Source organism: Pistacia vera, unplaced genomic scaffold (assembly GCF_008641045.1).
Source record: "Pistacia vera cultivar Batoury unplaced genomic scaffold, PisVer_v2 Contig757, whole genome shotgun sequence".
In the NCBI taxonomy this organism is placed as follows: domain Eukaryota; kingdom Viridiplantae; phylum Streptophyta; class Magnoliopsida; order Sapindales; family Anacardiaceae; genus Pistacia; species Pistacia vera.
In genome coordinates, this window is record NW_022196620.1 from 60,013 (window position 1) to 87,292 (window position 27,280).

Sequence of the window (27,280 nt, forward strand, 5' to 3'; positions counted from 1 at the left end):
GCTGATGCTTATCCGTTTGGCTATTAGTTTATAATTGTCAGAGAGAATGAAGGTTCTTATCCCGATCTTTAATGAAGGCCAGTGGCGTGTCACTCCAACGTGCACTGGTCCTTTCTTTACGACAAAAATGCTGATTCGGATTCATGACATGGCGGCTGCCCCTTGTTTTCCGGTTTTGTCTTGTTCTCCATCTGTAGGGTTACTAGGGTATGGCTGTTTTATTATTGGAAAAAATTACATAAACCTACCTCAGGTTTGATAATTAACAGACGACACCTTCCAACCAAGTATCTCTCACAAACTAACAATCATCTACCCAAAAATAGATAACATCCGTTATGTTCAAGTGTGTCTTTTATGTTTACCTCTTTCGATAAAATATTTATCAAGGGATTTTAATAATTTATAGGGTATATAATACTTTCTAATAATCGTAAATGCGTTTAATGTTAATTGATCTTATGGTTTAATAAATTTGTTTTTATTTTTTTATAAGGAGAGTATTTTCATAATTTCTAAAAATTTAAACACTTTTGCAGGTCATTGATAATTTCTAAAATGTTTGGTTGGACATTTTTAATGGTATATGAAGAGGTCCCTTGTCTATTTAGCAAATCAGAGGATCAGGCCTAAAATGATATAAAATTGATTCAACCTGAACTGGAGGTGGGCTACCATGTTTGTAAGAGAACGGGCTCTAGCCGTCCATGGCCCAAACACAAACCACTGCCTGATTACAGCCCACCGAGTTTACTTTAATTTGATCATACTCTTATCTACATCTTTCTGTTTGAGGGTTTACGATTTTAGGGTGTTTATATATTAAAATTTATTTATTTATTTATAAAAACATGGTAAGAGTATTCTTTTTAATTCAAAAAGTTCCTGATGTGTTATGCATATTTTGCAAAAATACTGTAAAATGCATTGGAGAATAAGAAAAAAAATAAAAAAATAAAATGTATAATGCTTCTAAGTAAAATTATTCTTTATTAGATATTTTTCTAATTTAATCAATGTTAAAAATAATTAGTATAATTATCATTACAAGTTCAAATACATTTATTTGATCATATTGTTTATTGATTTTAAAAACACTATCAAATGCACTTTCCAAGTTGTATATTTAACTATGCATATGTATAGTTTTCATAAATTTGATACAATTTCAAACAATGCGTTTATTATTGTTATATTGATACCATTTAACATGACTAGTCAAGTAATCCATAGAAGTAAAATGTAAATTAGTTTATTTTAGGAAGAGTCTATCTTTTAATTAATTATTTTGTTTATATTGAACAAATTTATGTGTAGACACAAGTAGTTCATAGGATTCTGAATTTTGATAATTTTGTTATTAGAATATACTTATATTACTTTTGTTTGACCTTAAAATTGTAATGCCCAAAATCTAATGGTTCTTTATTGCCCTCTAATCACCGATTGGTACTAGAAATTGATACAAGATGGAATTTACAAAGATGATCAATGAAACTACACATAGAATGTAAGCATAAGGTGTTGAACAGTCAAATTGTCTTCCCTCTATTCCTTGAATTCCATCTTGTATACAAGGTGCTTGATCATGGGTGGTTACCTTACACACTAAACTTAGGAGTCATGGTTTATCGCTTTTTAGGTCATGGGGCATATTCACATGAATTTTTTTTTTTTTTTTTTTAATCTCTACCACAATTTGAGGGAAGTGGATTGCAACATGCCCTTTTATGGCTTTTAGGCTTCTTTACTCAATTGGATTTGAGTCTTTTGGTTTGGACATGTCTTCACTCTTTGACCTTAGGCCTGGGCCCTTTAATTTTAAGACTAATATAAGCCTTCCAAATCGCTAATTAATATTTATATTAATTAAGAGATTTTTGAACTCTTACCAGTTACCAGAACAAAAACGCATGCCAAGAACCTCTCTTCCCTCTTTCTCTCATGGTGCAGGTGCTCCAAAGACTAAACTCTCAAGTTGCTCTCAGCGAACTCTCCTTCCAAGTCTCAACCAACACTATTTTTCATCAATTTATCAAAAGGTAACATCTCTAATCCTAAATCCCTAATTTTCTCTATTTAATTGATGTTTTACAATTTTAGAACTTTTGTTATTGCATTCTTCCAATAAAATTGAGTATTATATATTTAGAATTTAAGATTTGAAGTATAACTAAACCTGAATCCTGCTCCTAATGGCCAACCAGAGTCGTTGAAGGGGCCCTTATCATTTAGCCAATGCGGCAATGCCTAGACGTCCCCATGCCTACTTGTGAATTTTGAGAGACAAAGGTGTTCCTGTAAACCTATTGGCAACCCACATTAGCTCACACCAGCCATAAGAAGTCTCTCTGCAAACTGCAGTACCTTTCCCCTGTTGTTTCTCCCTTATAGTAAAATATTCCTAAGAAGCAATATGTCCCAGTAAGAGACTAAAAGTAATGTCAAAGAATCCAAGCCTGAATTTCCCATATAGTATAATATTCTTAATAGAATAATTTTAAGAGATAATGTTATCCATAAATCAAATTGAATGATTTAGTGATGATATCTTTATGTTCATGAGATGATAGTGAATTATGTGGCTGTTTATAATTAGGTTGTTTGTTGTTGATTATTGTTTATGTTTAGTAAAAAAACTGCACAAAATATTAAAAAAAAAAAAAAAAAAAAAACCCTATCCTTTTGCTGTATCAAATAAATTATAAGTTATATGGTTTGTGGTCCCTTATGTTTGTTTGTGGTCCCCTGATGTTTGTTTGTGGTTTGTGGTGCCTTGATGTTTTCTTTATTGCTTGTCTAATGTTTGTAAGGCCATCACATGTTTATTGTTAAACAAAGTACAAACCAGTTTCAAATATTTTTTCTTGTTGCATGGAGATCTTTGTCTATTCTTGAAAAGAAAATGAGCATTAAAACAATCCACAGCTGTGAGAATACTTGATACATATATCAAAACATTGGCACAAATAAATACAAACATGATCCAGGGACCATAAAGCACAAAAATGGCAAAAGGCTATTGACTTGCATTAAATAAAATACATAAGATTTTTTCAAAACCTCAATGCTATCTTTTGCCTTCTCCTTGAACTCAATGCAAATGTGCAATTGCAAGTTATACCAAAAGATGCAATAATGATAACAGGCTTATGTTACAAAAACTTATTATCAAGATAAACAACAAAAACTTATTGCAAAAGCTTACTAAAACTTATTATTAACATAAACAACTAATTATTTCTAGAACTTATTACCAACAACAAAAAAAAAAAAAAAAAAAAAAAAACTTGTTACAAAAACTTAAAAGATGCATATTTAAGATTTTTAATCAAGCACAAAAAAATATTAGTTCTTTGTTGACAATATCAAAAACTTTTTAAACTTTATAAATATAAACAACTAATTATTTATTGTTTCTAAAGATTAGCTTAAGAAATCATTGTTTATGTATCTTTTCTTTCATCCTCATTAAATTACTTGAATAAATCAAATTTTATAAAAAGAGTTGACTTCTTTTTTTCTATAAATATGCATGATTCATGTTAAATGAGTCTAAAAGGAATTCAAACCCACAAAATATCATATTCTTATTGTCTTTCCATTACTATGGATGTAAATCACTATAATTCATGTTAAATGAGTCTAAAAGGAATTCAAACCCACAAAATATCATATTCTTATTGTCTTTCCATTACTATGTATGTAAATCACTATAGGTTATTATTCTTTTACAATTTCTTATTGTTTTATTTGTTTATAACTTCTTATTAGGTATGCAATATGAATGAATTTCTCAAAAGAAAATCATCAATAGACCAATCATCATCACCAGTCCAAGAAAGTAAAGCCAATGATAAAGAAAGTGATCCATTAAAAGAAAGTCATGTAGAACTAGAAGCCATCTTGAAAGGTCTTCCATCTGATCCAGCTCTACGGCCTAAAATCAATTATTATCATCCTAATTATAGCGATGCAATTCGAAGATTTTACTTGCAAAAGAGTTCTTGCCAGCCTCAAAATCATGCATTTCCACTGACAAAATTTGGAAAAGGATATCGTCGATTTAATCCTGCTTGGTTTGATGTGTATGGCAATTGGCTTGAGTATAGTGTGACCAAAGATGTTGCATTCTGTTTGTATTGTTATCTTTTTAGACCTGCCATTATAAGCCAAGTTGGTAGTGACGCTTTCGTTAGTGAGGGATTTTGTAATTGGAAGAAACCAAAACGCTTTCAAATTCATGTTGGCCAGTCAAATAGTGCTCATAACCAAGCACGACAGAGTTGTGTGAATTTAATGAATCAAAAGCAACATATCGAAGTGGGCTTTATCTAAGCAATCAGATCAAGTTAGGATTGAATACCGAACTCGCTTGACTGCATCCATTGTTTGCATTAGATTTATTTTGCGTCAAGGGTTGGCATTTCAGGGTCATGCTGAAACTGAAGACTCGAAGAACCAAGGTAACTTTCTCGAACTTCTTCATTTTCTAGCTTAGCATAATGAACATTTTAAGAGTGTTGTTTTGAAGAATGCACCTATGAATCTTAAATTGATAGCACCAGTGATTCAGAAAGATATTGTGAATACTGCGGCAAATGAAACCACAAAAGCTACATTAGTGATCTTGGAGATGACATATTTTTAGTTTTGATTGATGAGTCTCGTGATGTGTCAATTAAAGAACAAATGGCTATTGCCATACATTATGTAGATAAAAAGGGTCATGTACTTGAGCGATTTCTTGGCATTGTACATGTTAGTGACACAACTGCAGTATCACTTCAGATGGCTCTTGAGTCATTATTTTGTAACTATGGATTGAGTTTGTCAAGATTACGTGGACAAGGTTACGAGGGGCAAGTAATATGTAAGGAGAATTTAATGGTCTGAAAAGTTTGATTTTGAGGGAGAATGAATATGCTTATTATGTTCACTGTTTTGCTCACCAACTTCAGTGAACACTAGTAGCCGTTGCAAAAAATCACATTTCTGTTGCTTCGTTTTTCAGCTTGGTTACTAATTTGATAAATGTTGTTGGAGGTTCATGCAAGCGTGGAGATATGATTCAGGAGAGCCAAGTTAATAAACTTGTTGAAGCGCTAGAAATTGGTGAAGTTAGCAAGGGACGAGGTTTGAATCAAGAGACAAAGTCTAAAACGAGCTAGTGATACATGTTAGGGCTTGTATTATTATACATTGATCAACTTAATCCTTTTGTTATCCTCTATGGGCGATGTGCTTAAGGTTATTGAAGAAGATGATTTAAATTCTGAACAAAGGGGTGAAGCATGTAATCTATTAGATTTAATCTATTCCTTTGATTTTGCATTTAACTTACATATGATGAAAAGTATATTGGCAATTACTAATGAGTTGTCACAAGCATTGCAGAGAAATGATCAAGACATTGTAAATGCTATGGCTCTAGTCAAAGTTTCCAAACAACGGTTACAATTGTTGAGAGATGAAGGATGAGAATCTTTGTTGAGTGAAGTTTCTTCATTTTGCCAAAAGCATGATATTGCCATTTTGAATATGGATGATATGTTTGCAATTCGAGGGCGGCCACGACGGAGAGTTGAGCACATGACAAATTTGCATCACTATCGAGTTGAATTGTTTTATACTGTGATAGATATGCAACTTCAAGAACTTAACTCTCGTTTCACTGAGGTTAGTACTGAGCTGCTTCTTTGTATGACATGTTTAGATCCAAGTAATTCATTCTCTACTTTTGACAAGCATAAGTTGATCCGTTTTGCCCATTTTTATCCATTTGAGTTGATGGTACTTGAGAACCAAACTGAGACTTATGTTATTGACGTGTGTTCTTGTGATGAATTTGCTAAATTACAAGGAATTTGTGATTAGTTAAGAATTTAGTTTAGTTTAAAAAAGATATTTTGTATCCATTGGTGTATAAGCTTGTGAAACTTGCATTGGTTTTACCAGTTGCGACTGCGACTGTTGAAAGGGCTTTTTCTGCAATGAATCTTGTGAAAAGTCGGTTACGCAATCGAATGGGAGATCAATGAATGAATAATTGTTTGGTCACATATATTGAGAAAGTGTATTGGAAACAATTGACGATGAGATGATTATTCAACGTTTTCAGAATATGAAAACTCGTCGAGGACAATTGTAGAAAAATTATGTTTTTTGAAGATATGTATTTATATTTTGTAACTTTTTGTTGAAGCTCATCCTAATGAAAAAAAAATATGGTTATGATTGATTTAAATTTTTTTTTTTTGTTTATTTTTTACCCCCATCGAGTGAAACTCTTGGATCCGCCACTGGTTGTGCCGTTTATCTATTTCTGCCATGGAATCTGTAAATTTTATTATTGTGCATGAAAAACAGAGAAGAAAGGACAAGCAGAATTTTAAATGTGATAAGAGAGTTGTATTTAGCACGTGCAGTGGCCTACCATTGCCATCAGTTTCAGCTCAGTTTGTAACTTATTGAGGGGCAGAAACTTGAGAATAATTAATCTACTGGGGACTACAGTTCTGGATTGCGTGTCACTAACTCTCGTCTTGATGCAAAAAATCTTCAAATTTAATCATTATATACATTTTTTTTTTATAAATTAACTCCTCTTCACATCCCCTAACATTTGGTAACATTGAATTGACATTTTTCATTGTTAAAAGATTATAGAAGGAAAAATATAAGTAACTTTTCATGTTTAAGGGCACTTTTGCAGCTGCAGTTGAGATGGACTTCTTGTATCACTTGCAATTTGAAGGTTAGCCTACAATCAATTCTGGCCACAACTTTCCTCATTCTGCTTAAAAGAGAAAAAAAGTCGACGCAATCTATGAATTACGGCGCAGAACTTGGAGTGGAGTGGAGAGGAGAGAAATACAATTCCATCACAAGCTCTTCAAGTCTTCATTATTCTTCACTCTTTATAAAATACTTCATTGGCGTTGTGCATAGATTTTGATTCTCTGTTATGTGACAAGCAATTTTGGTGATGGTAAGATTTGGTCAAGTTAGGCATGAATCAAACTTTTAAGTGTGAGGTTCGAGCTCTGTTAACTATACCCTGAATTAAACGGACATCCAGGAACGAAACAATCACTGCCCATCCCTTTTCACTGTAGCCATCCAGTAACATACTCTATCATGGAGACATCCTAAAAGCAGCACACCATGTTCAAGGTTCAAATGTAAAGGCCTAATAATGCTGCTATTCAAATGAAGCTTCCGCTTTGGAAAATAACAGTCATTGTCCAATCATCTTCTTGATCTTTACTAAGTTAAAATTTATATGTGATATACTGTATTTATAACAAAATGGAGAAGAAAAAAGAGAGAATGATAGATATACATTACTACGTTGGAAAAGAAAAAATTAACTTACAACTTAACAATGCTGGTTACAGAATCGGCATGTTCTCATCCTCTTCAAAACACTATTCCTAAGTTACAATTCTTTTCTCTATCCTAGGTCACACAAAAAACAACATAATCACCTTCCATAACCCAAATGCAAAACAAGCTGAGAACCTTTCCACCTTCTGAGCTACACTTAACTATTTGCACCTTTAAGGCGTGCAATCAGCTCATCCTGCACATGGTTCCATGCATTAGCAAGGCAGATGCAGAAGAAAATATTATTGTTTGACAGTTGATATTTAATTTAGCACATGTTAGGATCCCACATTGAAAGAGAAATGGGTGGGCATGTGGGTTATAAAGGCTTGGGCACCCTCCCTTGACAAGCCGGTTTTCCAAGGAGAGTTCTACCCAAACCCATGAAAGACCCATGACCTAACCCAAATTGTTGAGTTATTGGAGTGGGTTCCTACCAATTGGTATCAAAGCATGATCTTACGCCTATGTGGCAGTGCACCCGTGGCAGGCTAACCTTGGGCTCGGGCTGCTACCCCGAGAAAGGGCATGAAGGCCCGAGGGAAAGAGGATCCGCATAATCACCCAAGGGGTAAAGAGGCTGATGGGGGTAAAGAGCCTGACATGGATGTCAATTGCGGAAGTGTGATGGAATGTTAGAATCCCACATTGAAAGAGAAAAGGGTGGGCATGTGAGTTATAAAAGCTTGGGCACCCTCCCTTGGCAAGCCGGTTTTCCAAGGAGAATTCTACCCAAGCCCATGAAAGACCCATGGTCTAGCCCAAATTGTTGAGTTATTATAGTGAGTTCCTATCCACTCAATATACTTCATCAACCAACCAAACAAAAAACAAAACATGGTTCCCTTTTACCTTGAACACATACAATCTACAGTTCATACATACCCATTTTTGGACAAATTAATGATAACAACCGAACAGGCTTGACCTGATAAGAAAGACACTGGGACTAGTTTAAGATAAAATTATCTGATACCTTCTTTCCCTTGGGTGAAAGACCTCTTTCCTTGAGAAGTGCCCGAAGCCTCTCTACAGTCAAACTGTGGTAGTCCTTCTCAGCTGTACGACTGTTCGATCCCTCTGCATGTTCAAAATCCATCAGATAATTAATAACATCTGTACAGATAAATATAGTGGGTAAAGCTAAAGCATATTAAGTTTCATCATAATATTTCAACAGCTCTATTTATACCACATAGCGACCAATATTCAAGTCCATTTAAAACGGGGCAACAAAAAATAAGAACTAAAAAATCTGTAACCAGAACTCAAGATTAATTATAAACTTTCAAAGACTTGTCTCTCAATTTACTATAATTTCAGCTAGTGACTGCCATTTCCCGAAATACTCCACTTTACAGTGAGGAACAATCGCACTATGTTCTGTGCAAAGTGCAATGGCTAGTGTTATTTCTACTTCAATCCAAAAGCATCCTCAAAAACTAAAAACAAGTGATCAACCAATCCCAAGGACCAATCAATAAAACATAGAAAACTATTTACAGTTAAATCAAAATTGCATCCAAATTATATAGGCATCTCAGAGACAACAATATTGATTATTAACCATCTTAAAACTCCTGAAGCCCATCAAGCATGTAATTAACCATCATGAACCATTACAAAAGCAGCTCCCTTGCAATTCTCTCGATCAATATTAAGTATGAGATAAAGGCAAAAGACCAACTGAACCCAGAAAAGACTGGGCCAGAGGAAAATTTTAGTAGAGAAAAAAATTCTGCCATTAACCAAAACTTTTTTTCCAGAAATGTTAACAACGTCAAACACACAAACAACAGCAACAGGAACTCCAAAAGTTACCTTGACGAGAGCAAGCTTGCATGTTGGCTCTCTTTGCTGGATTCCTACTATCCAAAACTCTTTCAGCAGCCCTGAAAATTTGAAGAATGCAGGTATTAGAGAATCCACAAGTAACTAGGACTGGGTCACCAAAGATGTTTACAAGAAGAGAATTCACAAGAGTACATTTACATGATTTGCTACAAACAGCAGGTCTATTAATGAGTGCAAACAAAATTTACAACAATTAGCCGAAACACACCAGAACAAAAACCACAAAGACATGTCAAACCTAATTCTTTCAAGAAAAAGAGATACCCTACCTCTTTTTATCAGCTCCAGCTACACCTTTCACATCCTTTGAACTGGCATCACCCTTTGGTTTCTTAAGAGTGAGTGACCTAATCAATATGTTTTGTTGGTTTGTTTTTACCAGTTGGTCCGCTGCTTGGACCAATTACAATACAAGATTAATGCTCTGCATGCTATCAAAAGAATTGGAAAATTTATACAATGTTTAAAAGAAAAGAATACCTGGGGGTGATGTGTCATGCTCACAAACATAAACTCGCATACTACCCTGCACAAATTTTAAATATTTATATTTAAGTTCCATGTCACTGAAAATGCTCCCGGAACAGGGATCTGGAATCTGATAGGTAGTTAAACAAACTAAAGCAACATGAAACCACAAAAGCTCTAAACCCAATGATCAGTCAACCAGCTATAGCAAGAAAAGTTATTAAACTAAGGAATTAGAAATAGTAAACTTCTAATAATGCAAATCATATGAAGAGATTCACTATCAATCAGGCATATTACAAAGAAAAAAAATCCCTTCTCACAATTCAAAAACTGGAGAAAATTAGTCGTGAAGGAGCAGAACAGGCCAGCGATCACTATCTAACCAGCTATGCCCACTTCTCAACAACAACAACATACCAAAAAGGCTATAAGGGAGTGGGAGATTGATAAAATTAGCCATAATAGTATCCTTACACAAAAGATACACAGAGAAACACAAGTGACTGTAACCATCAAACATTGTCATTGTTATGGTAAATTTGTGCAACAAGTGTAGCTAGTTGAAAGGCTGCCACATTCCCAAAATCAAGGCCTCTTGTTAAGGTAACCCTCGCTCAATATAAAAGAGTTAGTAGTTTTCTAAGAAAAACCTCATCACCCATGGCACAAAAAAGGATTGGGATCAACATGAAGAGATGACTAAGGCTCATCATCTAAGAGCAAGAAGGACTTATTTCCGGAAGGAATTCATCCTTATCACCCATTTGGTCATCGCCTAAAGCAAACCTTCCTTATCACCCAAAAAAGCCGATCTTACGACATCTATAACACCACAATAACATGCACTACCTCAAGACAACTCACATTGGAACCACAGAGCCTCAATCTATATAAATAGCGCCTCAATGTTTGAGTCAAATCATCACCATTCACCTACTTCTTTCTATCTAAGTAAATATTTTGAGATCTTCTGTCACTAGATTTTCTGGTACAGCTTTCTAGCTGGCACTCGCACAAAGCCACACACCAACAGGTATCCATGTTAGATTTAAAAATTTATAGTCTCTGATAACTCTACTTCACATTAAACCACCCATACGCTCAAGCAAAATCAATCTTCGTATTTGCAAGACAACATAACTATTGCATAGCATAAAAAAATATGAACAACTAACATTAATAAACATAACACATACATACAAACAAACTGAAAACCAAAAGATAAGAATTTAGATTCAATTTACAACCACCATAATCTATGAACCTGTAGTAAATCAACTAACAGAAAATTTACAAACATACAAGCAAGTACAAGTGCTTTTGTATACATCAAATCGCAAACCTAAACCTAAATTTTGGCTTCCAAGAAATCGATTCAAAATTTTTTTTTCTTGTTACTATCTACTCATCTACACAATTTATTTTCCAATGACTCAATTTTATTGAAAGAACACTTAAACTAGACCCAACACTTGTTTTCTGCTCTGTTAAGTATAAACTTCAACATTGTAAACTCAATCTAACTTTTCTTTTCGCACATTTTCTCAGCAACAAAAAAAGAAAAAATAAGAAAATTAAGGGACAAAAGTGAGGATTAATAAATGAATTAAAGTAAAGAGAAGAAGAGATCACCGGATTTGAAGAGATGACGGTGGAGGAGAAGAGGCCACGAGAAGGAAGATTAGCAAGAAAACCAGATGCACGAGAGGCCGTTTGATTTGAATCAGACGGATGCGACGAGGAGCCCTCCATGGCGCCTGAAAAACTCTCGCGAAGTATAGAAGTGTGAAGAGTGACAATGAGTCAATTTGGTTTTTGTTTTGTCGACTACTTTTGGCTTCGCTAAATATTTGGGAGCGGGACTAGTCAGAATACTACATTTTACGAGGGATCAGGATTTTTTTCTCATTCTTATTTGCTTAATTAACTTTTTTATTTTAAATTTTGATACCAAAAGGGCGTACAACATGTTCCCACCAGAAGTTTGCCCTAACGAAATTTACTATTGAAAAGTTTCAAAACGAGAATTACCCACTTTCCGTTAATAACTGTTAGTAAAATATATTAATTGACATTGATAATCATTGTAAAAACAAAAATACTCTCTTAGAATCCAAATCCAGATCGACCAAAACCGCATCACACACCAACCTAACACGTTGCCCCTACTAGCCACCACCCACACAGCCTACCCCTACTAGCTTGCCCTTTGCACCTAGAAGGAGGCCACTACTCCCACCCAACCTGCAACACTCGACAACTAACAGTGGCGGATCCAAGAATTTCACTCGAAGGGGGCAAAAAATAAACAAAAAAAAAAAAAAAAATAAACAAAAAAAAAAAAAAAAAAAAATTAACGAATCATAACTATACTTTTTTTCATTAGGATGAGATTCAATAGAAAGTTACAAAATACAAATACATATCTTCAAAAACAAAATTTTTCTATAATTGTCCTCGACGAGTTTTCATATTCTCAAAACGTTGGATAATTATCTCATCATCAATTGTATCAAATACATCTTTCTCAATATATATGACCAAATAATCATTCATCCATTGATCTCTCATTTGATTACGTAACTGACTTTTCACAAGATTCATTGCAGAAAAAACCCTTTCCTTGTAACTTATACACCAATGCAATCGCAACTGGTAAAACCAATGCAAGTTTCACAAGCTTATACACTAATGGATACAAAATATCTTTTTTAAACAAAACTAAATTCTTAGTCAAATCACCAATTCCTTGTAACTTAGCAAATTCATCACAAGAACGCATGTCAATAACATAAGTCTCAACCTGGTTCTCAAGTACCATCAACTCAAATGCAGAAAAATCAGATGGATAAAACTAGGCAAAACGGATCAATAATGGCGGATTTTATTATTAACGAGTGGGGACCACGACCCCCACTCAAACTTTAAAAAATTTCAGATTTTATATTTATTTACATTTTGCCCCCTGTAGAACTTTGACATTTTGGGAAAAGAATAGATTTTGATTTTGATTTTTGAACTCTTACCAGTTACCAGAACAACAACGCACGCCAAGAACCTCTCTTCCCTCTTTCTCTCATGGTGCAGGTGCTCTAAAGACTAAATTCTCATGTCTCTCTCACCAAACTCTCCTTCCAAGTCTCAACCAACACTACTTTTTATCAATTTATCAAAAGGTAATGTCCCTAATCCTGAATCCCTAATTTTCTCTATTCAATCGATGTTTTACAATTTTAGAACTTTTGTTATTGCATTCTTCCAATAAAATTGAGTATTATATGTTTAGAATTTGAGATTTGAAGTATAACTAAACCTGAATCCTGCTCCTGTTAGTAAACGGTCCCATATACGCAGCGGAAACAAAAATATAATATAATGATCGTTTACATGAGCCAAGATCAAGGGTATAATTTTACAATTTATATTAAAGTAAAATCTGCACAAAAAGGTTATTCATGAGTTTAGAACCATACGCACGTTTGGAGGCTCCACCACGTTTGTCTTTGAACGTTTTGCTGCCGACCTAAGCATAAGATCGAACCCACGTAGTCCACACGAAGACAATCACAAAAGAACCAAAGAGGGATTTGCTAGATCCTCTTTGGCTTTAAGATTAAGAAGAAAGGAAATCAAATTGAATTGNTATAATATATCCAATAAAATCCCTATAATGATATAGTTTAATCTAAATAGAGCTACATCTTTGATCTCACAATAAAACAGAATGGTTCAACTTCTGGATACAATTCTATATTACAATTGTAAAGGACTTATTGGTAATTGTTATGCCCAAAGAAGGCAGGGCTGACGTAAGGCCCAGTCAGCATGCAAAAGTTAGAACATGGGAACACTCGCGGCTAGTCAGAGGTGGCCACGTCATACAATGACAGAGACAACATGCTCTTGTCAAGAGCGTGGGTACGCATCGGTCCAGCCAAGAGCTATAGCGACTCCACGTCTCTAATCCCTGCACCAAATCGCGTAAATCACTTTGGAAGGTGGGTAATGGGATATAAAGAAGGATTTGCACGGATAATCTCACCAATTCACAAATTTAGTAACCATAACCTTAATCCATCCCACTATAAATTAAGGGTTCCTCTCTCATTTGAGGATTTAGCTAACCTTTTCCTAGAAAAATAGCATTCACTCTCTTGTAATCATTTGTAAGTCAGTCCGCTGAATGCGACCTAACCACTATTATCAATACAAAAATCAGTGAACGTAGTACTTGCTTCCTTAGCATCCGAACCACTTTAAACACCGTTCTTTACTTTTACTCCCTTTTTTCCCTTTCATGTGTGTCTCCTAGGCCAGTTCAATGTCTCACACGTGCGTTTGGTTGGTGTAAAAATCACGCATCAACAGTTTGGCACTAGAAGGAGGGCTTGACTTACCATTCGTCCTTTATCAGGAGAATCTCTAACTTATGGGTCCTACAATAGCAAATGGCTCGCCGACTTGAACCTGAACGGACCAATCAAGGTGATGAGGAGATCCCCCAAGTGCAGGAGGGCATCTCCCCCAGGGTCCCTTCGACCCTGCAAAATGTCGTGGGGGACATCTCCTCAAGTTCACAACTTGACCCTGTCATCAGAAACTACCTAGAGAGGTTCGAAAATACTCTCCAAATGGTCAACTGAAGATTGAACCGTTTGGACTAGGGCATGCCACCCAAATCAAATGAAGCAGTGCAATCGCCAAAAACGTTTGCAGATCGCGCGAAAGCGCAGCAGAGGGTCACAGCCCGTGCCGCGAGCATTGTAGCCACCAAAGAAAGGGTAAGCAAGTGGCAAAAAGTGGGCCTAATGGCTCCAAAGGGCTAGCGAACACCGACCACACCCTAGGTAGAATACCCGTGGTGCTAAGACTCGACAAAAAGTCACAGCCAGAGCCGTCCCATGCCACGTCGCATGCACACCCCCATAAAAGTGTTGGGCGGGGTAATTCTTATCACCGCCAGAAAAACGACCCTGGTTGTCATCGTGCGGGAAGTTCCCACACTTTGCGGGGTGGTTCGTACCATCGCAGAGGTCGTGAAAGTTCCCTACACCATCCAACGCCATCACATGGCTCTAGCTAGCGTGTGTCAAGATTGGTCAGGACTGCCAGCAAAGACGAAGAGGAATCTGACCTACAATCATTCCTCAACCGTAACCGTGAGGGTCGAACCTATGTTGCGGAAAGTAATCCCTAGGTAGCGCTGCTACCTCAAATCGAAGAGCTACAGCGAGCTCTTGATCAACTAAAAGCTCAGTAAAATGAGCAAAGGCAGGTGGCAGTAGCGTCTCTCTTTTCTCCGGCAGTGTTAGCTGCCCCACTCCCATCAAGATTTAGAATGCCTGACATGCGAGCGTTCGATGGAAATTTTGATCTGCAGGATCAGTTATATGAATTCAACAATCTGATGGAGCTTTACCAGATTTCAAACTTGGCGAAGTGCCATTGTTTGGCAGTAACTCTAACTGCTCATGCCAAATGATGGTTCAGGTCGCTCCCAGTGGGATCGATCAGCTCGTAGCCTCAGATGAGCACGACGTTCCTAAGGCACTTCCAAGCAGACCGAAAGTTCTCAATGCCTTTGAGTTATCTCAGCAATATAAGGCAAGAAATTGATGAATCCCTTTAATCGTACATCGATCGATTCCACAGAGAACTCAATAAAGTAGTTCACACTCCCGAAGAGTCTGTTCGGACTCTCATCATAGCGGGAGTTCACCCACAAACCGACCTGTGGAAAGAGTTACAAGCTGAGGATGATGTTTCCCTCACCCACTTCTATAAGCTCGTAGAGAAGTACCTCCGCATTAAAAATTCAATGGCGGCGCTCCACCACCGCAACCCCAGCCCATCAGGCAGTACGTCTGGTCAAAGGGAGAGTAGGAGAGTTGATCGCAGATGGGTTACTAACGATCAAGGAACAGGAAAAAAAACGCGCTATGAGCCTAAAAAGTCTTACGCTCTAGTTCCTCATCACGATCGCGACAAAAATCAGTATACGCCTTTGAATGCTTCTGTATCGGCTATTCTCGATAAGTCAAAAGAAGCCAGCCTGTTCAGAGAGCCTGAGCCCATGAAAAATCCCCTTCAGGCAGGAATAGTAAAAAATACTGTTGCTTTCATCGGGATAATGGGCATCACACCGATGAGTGTCGAGCTCTCAAGAAGGCAATCGAAGACCTCATCAAGCAAGGGCATTTCAAGAAATATATCGATGACCCTACTCCCTCACAGGAGAAAAATGAAGGGGAAACGGGAACAAAGCGTCGTGATAGCAAAGGGGTATGCAGCCTCAATTTGATCTTCGGAGGACCGCACTTCGCAGGGAACTCGCAAGGTGCCCAGGAAAGGAATGCTCGCACAGCCCATCATGACCCTATCAGTGTGATGAGGGGGACGCGGCGACCACAAAAGGTTCGCAGAGATGAGGAAATTACCTTCTCCGAAAAGGATGCAGTTCGATTGCATCATCCCTACGATGACACTCTTGTGATCATGCCCCTAATAGGGCGCCATAACACCCACAGAATGTTGGTGGATAACAGAATGCTGTGAACATCCTGTTCCAGAAAACTTTCGAAAGAATGAACTGGGAAGGGACCGACATGAAGCCCGCCTCGTTCCCCCTATATGGTTTTACAGGCGACCACCTGATCCCCAAAGGAATGATTCTGCTTCCAGTCACACTGGGTGACTTTGACAAAGTGACCAAAGTAACTGAATTCTTGGTAGTGGATTGCCCATCCGCTTTTAATGGTATCTTAGGGCGACCTCTGCTGAGAAACTTCAAGGCAGTCACTTCGATATACCATCTGAAGATGAAGTTGGTGAGATTACGTGGATTGAGTTTGTCATTATTTTGTCAACATGGATTGAGTTTGTCAAGATTACGTGGACAAGGTTATGACGGGGCAAGTAATATGCAAGGAGAATTTAATGGTCTGAAAAGTTTGATTTTGAGGGAGAATGAATATGCTTATTATGTTCACTGTTTTGCTCACAAACTTCAGTTGACACTAGTAGTTGTTGCAAAAAATCACATTTCTGTTGCTTCGTTTTTCAGCTTGGTTACTAATTTGATAAATGTTGTTGGAGGTTCATGTAAGCGTCGAGACATGCTTCGGGAGAGCCAAGTTAATAAATTTGTTGAAGCACTAGAAATTGGTGAAGTTAGCAAGGGACGAGGTTTGAATCAAGAGACAAGTCTAAAACGAGCTGGTGATACACGTTGGGGCTCGTATTATTATACATTGATCAACTTAATCCTTTTGTTATCCTCTGTGGGCGATGTGCTTGAGGTTATTGAAGAAGATAGGTTAAATCCTGAACAAAGGGGTGAAGCATGTAATCTATTAGATTTAATTTATTCCTTTGATTTTGCATTTAACTTACATATGATGAAAAGTATATTGGCAATTACTAATGAGTTGTCACAAGCATTGCAAAGAAAAGATCAAGACATTGTAAATGCTATGGCCCTAGTCAAAGTTTCCAAACAACGGTTACAATTGTTGAGAGATGAAGGATGACAATCTTTGTTGAGTGAAGTTTCTTCATTTTGCCAAAAGCATGATATTGCCATTTTGAATATGGATGATATGTTTGCAATTTGAGGGTGGCCACAACAGAGAGTTGAGCACATGAAAAATTTGCATCACTATCGAGTTGAATTGTTTTATACTGTGATAGATATGCAACTTCAAGAACTTAACACTCGTTTCACTGAGGTTAGTACTGAGTTGCTTCTTTGTATGGCATGTTTAGATCCAAGTAATTCATTCTCTGCTTTTGACAAACATAATTTGATCTGTTTTGCCCAGTTTTATCCATCTGATTTTTCTGTATTTGAGTTGATGGTACTTGAGAACTAGGCTGAGACTTATGTTATTGACATGCGTTCTTGTGATGAATTTGCTAAGTTACAAGGAATTGGTGATTTGGCTAAGAATTTAGTTTGGTTTAAAAAAGACATTTTGTATCCATTGGTGTATAAGCTTGTAAAACTTGCATTGGTTTTACCAGTTATGACTGCGACCGTTGAAAGGACTTTTTTTGTAATGAATCTTGTGAAAAGTTGATTACTCAATCGAATGGGAGATCAATGGATGAATGATTGTTTGGTCACCTATATTGAGAAAGATGTATTTGATACAATTGACGATGAGATGATTATCCAACGTTTTCACAATATGAAAACTCGTCGAGGACAATTTTAGAAAAATTGTGTTTTTTGAATATATGTATTTGTATTTTGTAACTTTTTGTTAAAGTCATCCTAATGAAAAAAAAAAAGTATGGTTATGATTGATTAAATTTTTTTATTTTTATTTTATTTTTTGCCCCCATCGAGTGAAATTCCAGGATCCGTCACTGCTTATCTTGAGAAAATTATCCTCCTAAATGAGCGGTTTTGCTTAAATTAAAGTCATTCTCAACATTGCAACAGGGATGACTTTTTTAACATTTAATTGTGATTGGATCTCCCAGACATCATTAGAATAATTACTTGATTAAAATTAAATGATGTTAGGTTATGTAAGATTTAGTTTTGAATACTAATATAAGGGTTGTTTGTTTTTAATTTAAGTCTGAATGCAACCAAGTGCCTGGGCATTCTGGTTGCTAGAAATATCGGTGGCACTAAAAGGTAAAGTGTCCAGGAGAAAGGGAAGAATGGTTGTGATTTTGAAGACTGGTTTTCCGTTTTAGAAGAGGTTGTGTGCGGCTTAAGCGAGAAATTTAAGAAAACAAAGAGGTTGATGGCTCAATATTGGTGTTATAATTCGAATCCTGATACATATCTTGAGAAAATATCTTCTTAAATGAGCGGTTTTGCCTAAATTAAAGTAATTTTAACATTACAAAAGGTATGACTTTTTTAACATTTAATTGTGATAGGATCTCCCAATATGTCATGAAAACTGACAAACTGATTTTAAGTTAAAAATAATCTCAAATAATATATATATTGAGAATCTTAGATCCACCTATATGGACAAAGATGGTGATTGGAATGTTGACAAGGTTGATTTCAAACATAATTCATATAATTTGTGTTAAAATTTCTAAATGAGAGGCTATATTAAAATGGAAAAAAACGTAGCCTTCCTATTAGCATAATCTTTGGAATAACAACTTTAATAATGGCAATTTTAACTGAATAAAAAAAATAAAATTCAAATTTCATATAAAGTGGTCTATGGACTTAGAATAATGGTGAGCTACTATCTATTAACTGTTATGTTATGAAGTTTAATGTTCACAAATTGTTTCCTTTAGAATCTATGAGAATAATATAAACAAGTCTAAAATCTCTCATAAGAAATCAATATTTCATTCATTGTAAACATCATAAAAACACTCAACGAGAAGTTTTGGACTTCTCTTTACAATATTGCAAGGCCAGGCGTCAAAACAACCCAATGAATAGGCAAACGCCACAGGCAAGCAAAATATAGCTACTAATTAACTAATTATATAGCCACATACAATAGTGGCCTATATTTTTGGGCCTCCTAGGACTCCATTCTACAACATTTTTATAAAAGCTAGCAATAGCTATAGTAAATTTAGCATAACAACTGCGTGAAATTTCTGGGCAAGCAACTGTTAGGTTGAACTATGCCAGAAGCTGATCCATCAGCATGGCTACATGATGCTTCAGCGGTTGATTGTTGTATGTGAGCTTACATCCTCAAGCTTATCCCAGAGCAGGATATTGTGAACTGCAATCAAACTTTAGCAACTTCGATGCAGAAGTTCCACGTATTCTGATATGTCACACACTAATTTTAACCCCTGAAGCCTGTTATAAAAGATGAATAAACAAAAGGATTAAGGGCGTGTTAAATATTTTTACACAATTGCAAAAAAAATGATTAAGCACCAATCTATCTGCAAACAAATCATAAAACGGAGACATACACTTTTGAGAATGACTGTACATATGATATGAATTTCACGAAAGTCATTATAACTTGTATATCACTTGACCAGGGCAATTTTTGTTGTCAGGGCAGTAATTTTGATCAATGACGATAGGATTTTGGACATTGCTCATGATGGCATGTTGAAAAAGAATGTTCCTTGCAAAACCACTGCTAGGTCTACCCCAAGACTTGATCCTCACTCCATTTTGAGTACCCGTAAAAGTGCAGTTTTTACTGTCACATTCTGCACTCCAGCCTCTTCTTAGCCTTGCCAAGACTACCAATGCTGCACCAAATCACGAATTACAATTTTAGTATAAGTATAAAGAAACAAAAAAAAAAATTGGATTTACTCTTTATAAAAATTTACCTGATGCCGTGGGCAGGGCACAAGCAACATTTTCAATCCATAAATTAGAGGCACCAGGGCCAATTGATACACAATCATCACCGGTCCCAATCCTAGAGTTCATGATTGTGACATCGCTAGACGATTGAACATGAATTCCATCGGTGTTAGGGCTGATGCCGGAGGCTGAAACCTTAACTCCTTGCGCTTTCACGTTGTTGCAGCCATTGATAACAATGTGAAACTCTGGCTATCTAACGATGTTAATCCATTTATGAAAATATTGTTGAGTTGAAACTCCAGTGTCTGCACATAAACACAAGAAAAAATAACAAAGCGCTGTGTAATTATAAAAATATTCTCCAAGTAATTGATTATCTAAAGAATCTTTCGACTACCGTGGCACCACTGGGGCAACTCTTTCCAGTCTTCTTGCAAGCCACAAGCCAGCACCCTGACCATCAAGAGTGGCACCATTAATAGAAAACTCGTAACATGTTCAAACATAAGCCAATTTCCAACATTCCGATAACTTATAATTGATGGAGCCACAAGAGTGTCAATATACGTAAACATATCATTGTTATGCATTGGCCTTTAAACTCAACTTTGCCTAGCAGGAACCTCCCTGGTGGCACATAAACGGTGGCGGCGTCGATCGAGCCACAGGCTTTACTCCATGCATCAAGAATGCTTTGAAGAATCAGTTTTGCCATCGGATTCGGCTCCTAAACTGAGCACATTGTAAGTCACAGGAATTGCCAAAGATGAATCAAAGAAAAGGATCAAGAAAAGCACGAAAGAACAAAAGAACTAATCGGTTTTGCCATTTCTTCTCTTGAGACAAAAAGAGATGGGTGATATTGAAAAGTTTGAGAGTTCAAGGTGTAGAATGTCGGTTGAAATGGTTGAATTTAAGCGGTATTTATAGGTTTTTGAATGGAAGTACAGAGAAGAACATAGCATCAATTTAAAGCAATCAGCGCCGGAGTTTTGCATGAACTATTAAGAAATGTACTTGGAACTTGGATATATTTCAAAGGTGGTTAATAAATTAAGCCGCCATGACATCAGGATTTATGTCTTCTGTTTGCTTTAAGCAATAAAGTCCAATCCTCGATTTCGCCAATCTTTCATTTCTAACGATATTGTCCTTAACTTCTTGTTTTCTTGAATTTTCAAGCACCATTTTTACTAGTTTCTAAATAAGGAATGAATGTTTTATGAGGTTTGGGCTCTGGCATCCAAAAACAAGACTTGTTAACTTGCTAAGTGGAGTGATCACTACTCTTTCTTGTGAAACATGAGGTTCCTTTTAATTATTCAATGTGAGACTTTCTCTCATTTGAAATATTTGTATATAATGGTGATAGTCAAAATAAAATTAGTGGGTTGTTCAAGCTATAATAGACAAGTTAAATTGCTTAAAATGTAAATCTATATAATAAATTTTATTTGCTCTTAACTAAATTCTATTGCAACTTAATCGAATACATCGTGATCTCGATAACTTGTATATAAAATTAGATTAATAATTAAAAATTAAAAATAAGATAACGATAATGATAACTTTCCACTCTTGCTGAAGTGGCCTTTACCTTCACTTAATTTATAGATTTCAATACTAATGTTACATTTACATAAATCTATAAACCACATAGATTGCTCGAGTGTAAGTATAGTATAAAATGCATGCAACCTTCTATATATATTATATATATATATATATATATATATATATATATATATATATATAATATATATATATATATATATATATATATATATTAATGTAACTTTAAACTAGGCATCCATTTATGTTTTGACACCTAAGAGTACAAAATTTTAAATAAATAAATGAACAAATAAATAAAATGGTTGAGTGATCATAATAAATTAATTGTATTTCCTTCTGATTGGGGCTTGCTTCAGGGCATGAATTGGAGTGCTTCTCGGGCATCCAAATGGTCAATTTCTGTGTTATTCTTTATTATGAAATATTAATATATTTTTCTTTTGTTTATGAATCTCTCTACTTAATTTGCTCTTCATAATCTACGGTCATACAAGTATTAATCTACTTTCCTCTGAAATCACGCTGACAAAGCAGGATTTCATCTAAATTATGAATCTATTAATGGTAGATAGAAGCTTAAATTGCTGCGAGATTATTCCTCAAAAGTGAACATAACTTTAGAAATTTGGTGAAAGTAATACTTAACAATATAACATAAAATATGGTGGATACAAATCTCACTTTAGTCAATGATCGTTTTACATTTTCAATGGCATGTGAGGTAGTGAATACAGTTAACTTTCTACTGAATTTGTTAACTAGAAGAAGCAATTTAATAAATCAGATTATAAATGTATACGTCTTGAGTCCCGAGTAATATATATTGATATTTTTTTTTCTTTCGGTGCAGAAATTGCCATGGATAGGACTGATTATACTTAATTGATAACTTAGTAAATGGTTAACAAACACGTAATATAATTAATTAATGTTTAATGATCTATAATTAATAACTAGTTTCTCTACGTCATTCTGACGAAATATTCAAAGGTTTGAAAATATTCTTGGGAAATTTTTTTAATTTTCAAGAGGCTGTAGAGAGTTGAAAATTAATGAAATATTATTCTGAAGTCTTGTCCCAGATGGTTGAACTTGATATAAACTTAATATGAAGGACCTAACTTATGACTATAAGCAATAAAAGGTCAACAGAAATCACATGCGGTAGTATTTCAATTGCCTGAAATAAGGAAGCCTGAAACAAGGCAAACTGCATTTATAAACGGAGCTTTCACACCTCAGAACAACTTTGTATGTTCTGAACAACTGTGTTTATAAAGCAGTTTGCCCTGAAACAAGGCGACTGCATTTATAAACAAGGCAAATTACACTTACAAGTTTCAGACTTTGTGTTGTCAATCACGTATGCCCTGAAATTTAAGTTTACGTTTCAAACAATCGTGCAGTGAGAGTGACACTATAGCAACAGTAAAATATGTTTATATTGGTGACTAATTTTATCGAGCTGATTAAACAATTATTATTTGAACTGAGTATTGTTATAGTCATACATTTCAAGTCTGTATTATAATTTTTGCATTTTTGATGATGCACATGTGCTTAAGTTTCATGGTGTTGGGTTTTTAATACAAATCTCTTTAAGTCGAGCCCCTTTCTCTTCGATTATCAGAGACAAAATATAAGAATAGTGGCAGCAGTTAATTATGGAAGAAATGACCAGATGATTGAGATCACAAACTATACAAATATATTACAATAAAATAGGAAATATTAATTAATGAAATGAATTATCTTTCATTGATATTTACATATACTTCCCTCGTTCCATTTTAACGTAGATTTTACAATCAATTGGTTTATATCGATATCCCTTCATTATGGGTCCTCGAAAATACTTTCGAGACCACCAAAGACACAAAATTAGGATCTTTGAGAAAATGAAATTCTAATGCTCTGTCATGTATAAGAAATTTTATATTAATGAAAACACTCAGAATCCACCCTCAATCTCAATCAGTGTTTCTTTTTATAAAGTTTAGGCATTATTGAACTTAATTATAGCATCTATAACTAACAAAAAGTATATAAGTACGATTGTACGAGTAATGGTATGGAAAGAATCTTACAAATCAAATTATTAAGAAAAATTTCGACTATAATCAATGTATTGTCACATGGTGTTGGATTTTCATATATGATTAGGAAGAATTAAAAGCCTATTAATTAAGATTCTTCACATGATCAAGCTAATATTTTTTCATGAACTCTTCCATTCTCCTTTATAATAAACTTTATAATTAATAAAATCGTCAATTATTAAACATGTAAACTGCAGCATGCCACGAGATTCAACTATTTTGACAGTGAAAACAAATATTTTCCTACATTATCACGCTATAATGTTCATGAACTTGGCTGAATTTAAGTTAAAGATGAAACCCTATGTTCACATAGTGATTCGATTTAACTATAATACTTGGATTCTTGATTATTAAAAGACTTATTGACTAGATTTAATGGTATATATTCAATAATTTAAACATTTTTCATGTTGGAAGTGATGGGAGCACATGATATCACGATAATCTTTTGATAAATTAAAGATATGGGAACATGGGGTTTGTGACTTAGTTTAGGGGGCACATGGCTTACTTTATTGATAATTTGGAGTTAATTGCCAGTGATTTTCTGCCATGTGGATGCTTGAGAAACCCCCTATTTCATGCCCTAAAGTAATGGAAGGAAGCTTGGCCTAAGAAATTAATTAAAAAAAATAAGCCAAAATAAAAATTATAGAAAATCTATACATAAAGTTGTATTACACTTTAGCCATTGGATAACTATACACAAGAGTCTATATTTGAGTTGCAGAGAGGTATCTAATAAATTTGTACATTCCTTGGTCTATTAGATTTGCAACGTGTTTCATAGCTTTGCGGATTGACATATTCCAATATGAATCTGGATACTTAGTACAAAGAAAAAAAAAAACTTGTATTACTCTTGTGGATTTATATCTCAAGAATTGTACAAAGAATTGTTTTGTAAAATAAAATAAACTCTCTAATTAAGATCTTCCTAATATAATTATAGTAGACCATGTTTTAGTACTATTGGATACTTTTGGATTCAATGTGATTAAGTACGATCTTAAATATTGTCTATGCCCTTAAATGTAAAATTTGAGACAAAACATTGAAAGTGAGACAATATTTTAGTTTATAATGTATTTATTTATTTTGGAGAAAGGATGACCGTTACATAGTTTTAAAAGTGAAAAAAAAAGAAAAAAAAAGTGATGTCAGGATTTAATAACTAACAACAAAAAATCCAAATTTAATAAATATTAAAAGCTAAACCAAAAAAAACTGTATTGAAAAAGTGAGGTCAAGTTTTTATAGCGAAAAGTCGCCGATTTCTTCTCCTATTCTACTCCACATGTCACGTTTAAGCCCATGTTACATCAAATGCTCACATCTTCAATTTTTTTTTTTTTTTAAGTCTTTTATTATTAAAAAAAAAACTTTAATCAAAATTCATTTCACAATGTCATATTATTCATATTACAAAGTTAATAAAACTTTATATTATAAATCTTATGTAATATTAATAATTCATTTTGAGCATTTAATGAGGACTTGTAGTGATTTAAAGAAAAAAAAAAAAAAAAAAAAAAAACTCTTTTTTTTGAATGCGTATTGCACACAAAATTATTCATACGAATCACAAAAATAGTGACAATAAAACCGACCAAAATGAAGGAAAATAAGAAGAAATTAGAGAAAAAGGAAAGACTGAGAGGACATGAAGAGGCGTTGAAATTGTGGATAAACAAAGAGTGTGGGCCAAAAATTTTAACCGATTAACATTAAAGATTGATATTTGCGTTATGTTCAGTGGGATAATGTGGCCATTCATATTGTTTGTCACGTAAGAGTCAAGCCATTTGCTTTGTTTGGATTAATTAAGCTAATTAATTTGAACCTTGTTGTATATAATTTATTCCTCCGATTCTCAAGCTAAATGTACGTGCATTATTTGTCCTTTGTATTACTTTGATTGCGTATTGATTTACTAAATTATCCTATATTATCTTGTACATGCAATAAGTTTATCATGCACGACTTCTTTAAGAGAAAAGAAAAAACAAAATAACTGTTGAATTTCTCTTTTTCTTTACTAAAATATGTGCAGAGTTGTGCACACGTGAGATCACTAAAAAAAAAAATTAGTATATTAATGTATTATAGACTGATGAAGCATATATTAAAACAACTCACATACATAATTTCCAAAAAACTTTAGATTCACTATGCATGATAAGTTGAGAGTCAAGATGTAAGCCCAGCAACACATTCCGGGAGCTGCAATTTCATCAAATCTCACCTTGGAAATGAGCAAGCAATCATTGTAGTTAAAAATAATAAGGTAGCCGAAATTGGTCGGAATACTGCAATATCTAGAGAGACAGAGAAGGTGTTTGAGGAAAGAAATTATGGGTGGTTGGGTAAATATTTTTACCCATATTTCAATCCTATTCCCCAAATATTGTTTGGCACATTATTTGAGAATATTAGTATATTTTTAATTATTTTTAGACTCCTTAAGTTTATTAATTTCATAAATACCAGAAAAAAGTTTAAAAATAACAAAAACACTCCCTAAACCCATACTTGCCAGATTCCAGAAACCAACGTCGGTGGTAGTCGAAATCTGTCACAACGACCTACAGCACGACCAGAACTGGCCGGTAATTCACTGATCTAGCATTTTCTGTGGATCTGGCCGTCAGCGATGGCCAAGGAAATGACCATCGTGCCTATAACGACGGCCACATTTTAGCAGTCGTTGAGGCCAAAGAGACTTTTGCGGCACAATGGCAGATCTGGTTGTAGATCTAGCTTTTTCCAGCCAAATTCGTGGTGGATAGGCTGAGAAAATGCCATATCGACGCCTACCCACCAGATCCGACCGATTGTGTATACGTAATTTTTAGGCCAGATTCCAACAATAGTGGTCAGAATCTGGCACTAACTGGTGGTGGGGGTGTTTTTGTTATTTTACAAAATTTTACATATTGGGGTGTTTAGTTAATTAGCAAACCTAGGGATTTTTTTAATAAATTTTTAAATTTTACCTCGTAATACTCTCCTATTCAACTACCCAATATTATTCCTAAAATCTTATCCAAAATAATAAAACAAATGGACCATTTATTCTTGATAGAGATAGAAGAAATTTTGACATCTGTTTTCTTATTTATCTTAATTTGTTGGTGTTGTAAAGAATCTTAATTATCGAGAAAGAATATGAACAAATAGTTATTATTGACATCAAGTTTATACCATAATTTAAGCTTTTAGATTAAGTGTTAGTTACACGATATTCTATAGATCCGTAAAAAAAAATAAGAAAATTAATATTATCATAGGTATTTAGAATGAAAATATTTTAAATTAACCTATTCATTAAATAAAACTATATGTAACCCAAATGCATCCACAAAACTAACCATAAATTCAAGCTATCAAAGGATCACAAAAGGATAGTTTAGTCCAGAAATCCAAAAAAAAAATGAAAAAAGCAAAATCCCCCTCAAAGTTCGGCGCAGCTTGCTTCCAATTCATGCAAATCCACTATCCAAAACTAAAATCATTTTTTAAATCCTATAAATACCCCTCACAACCGTTTCAACTCCATCAGCACCGCTCTCTCTTCTTCCTACTCCTGAAAAAAACACTTCTGAAAAAA

General features: G+C 34.7%; 2 protein-coding genes and 1 pseudogene across 2 annotated transcripts; 1 reads left to right on the forward strand and 2 right to left on the reverse strand.

Annotated features, from left to right (window-relative positions):
* Window positions 1–3,783: 3,783 nt before the first annotated feature.
* On the forward strand, window positions 3,784–17,585 carry LOC116115938 (zinc finger MYM-type protein 1-like). Its single transcript, XM_031402074.1, is given in 6 exon segments — window positions 3,784–4,310; window positions 4,357–4,479; window positions 4,543–4,622; window positions 4,625–4,852; window positions 16,615–17,058; window positions 17,404–17,585. Coding segments are annotated over 6 exon segments (1,584 nt in total).
* On the reverse strand, window positions 7,484–11,536 carry LOC116115932. Its single transcript, XM_031402070.1, has 6 exons — window positions 11,347–11,536; window positions 9,724–9,769; window positions 9,513–9,633; window positions 9,211–9,281; window positions 8,366–8,469; window positions 7,484–7,585 (listed from the first exon to the last, which is right to left on the reverse strand). Exons 1-6 carry the CDS (start codon window positions 11,464–11,466, stop codon window positions 7,547–7,549), a joined length of 501 nt encoding a protein of 166 aa, XP_031257930.1. The 5' UTR covers window positions 11,467–11,536; the 3' UTR covers window positions 7,484–7,546.
* A 1,698-nt stretch (window positions 17,586–19,283) lies between the features above and the next one.
* On the reverse strand, window positions 19,284–21,181 carry LOC116115939 (annotated as a pseudogene).
* Between the last annotated feature and the right edge of the window lie 6,099 nt (window positions 21,182–27,280).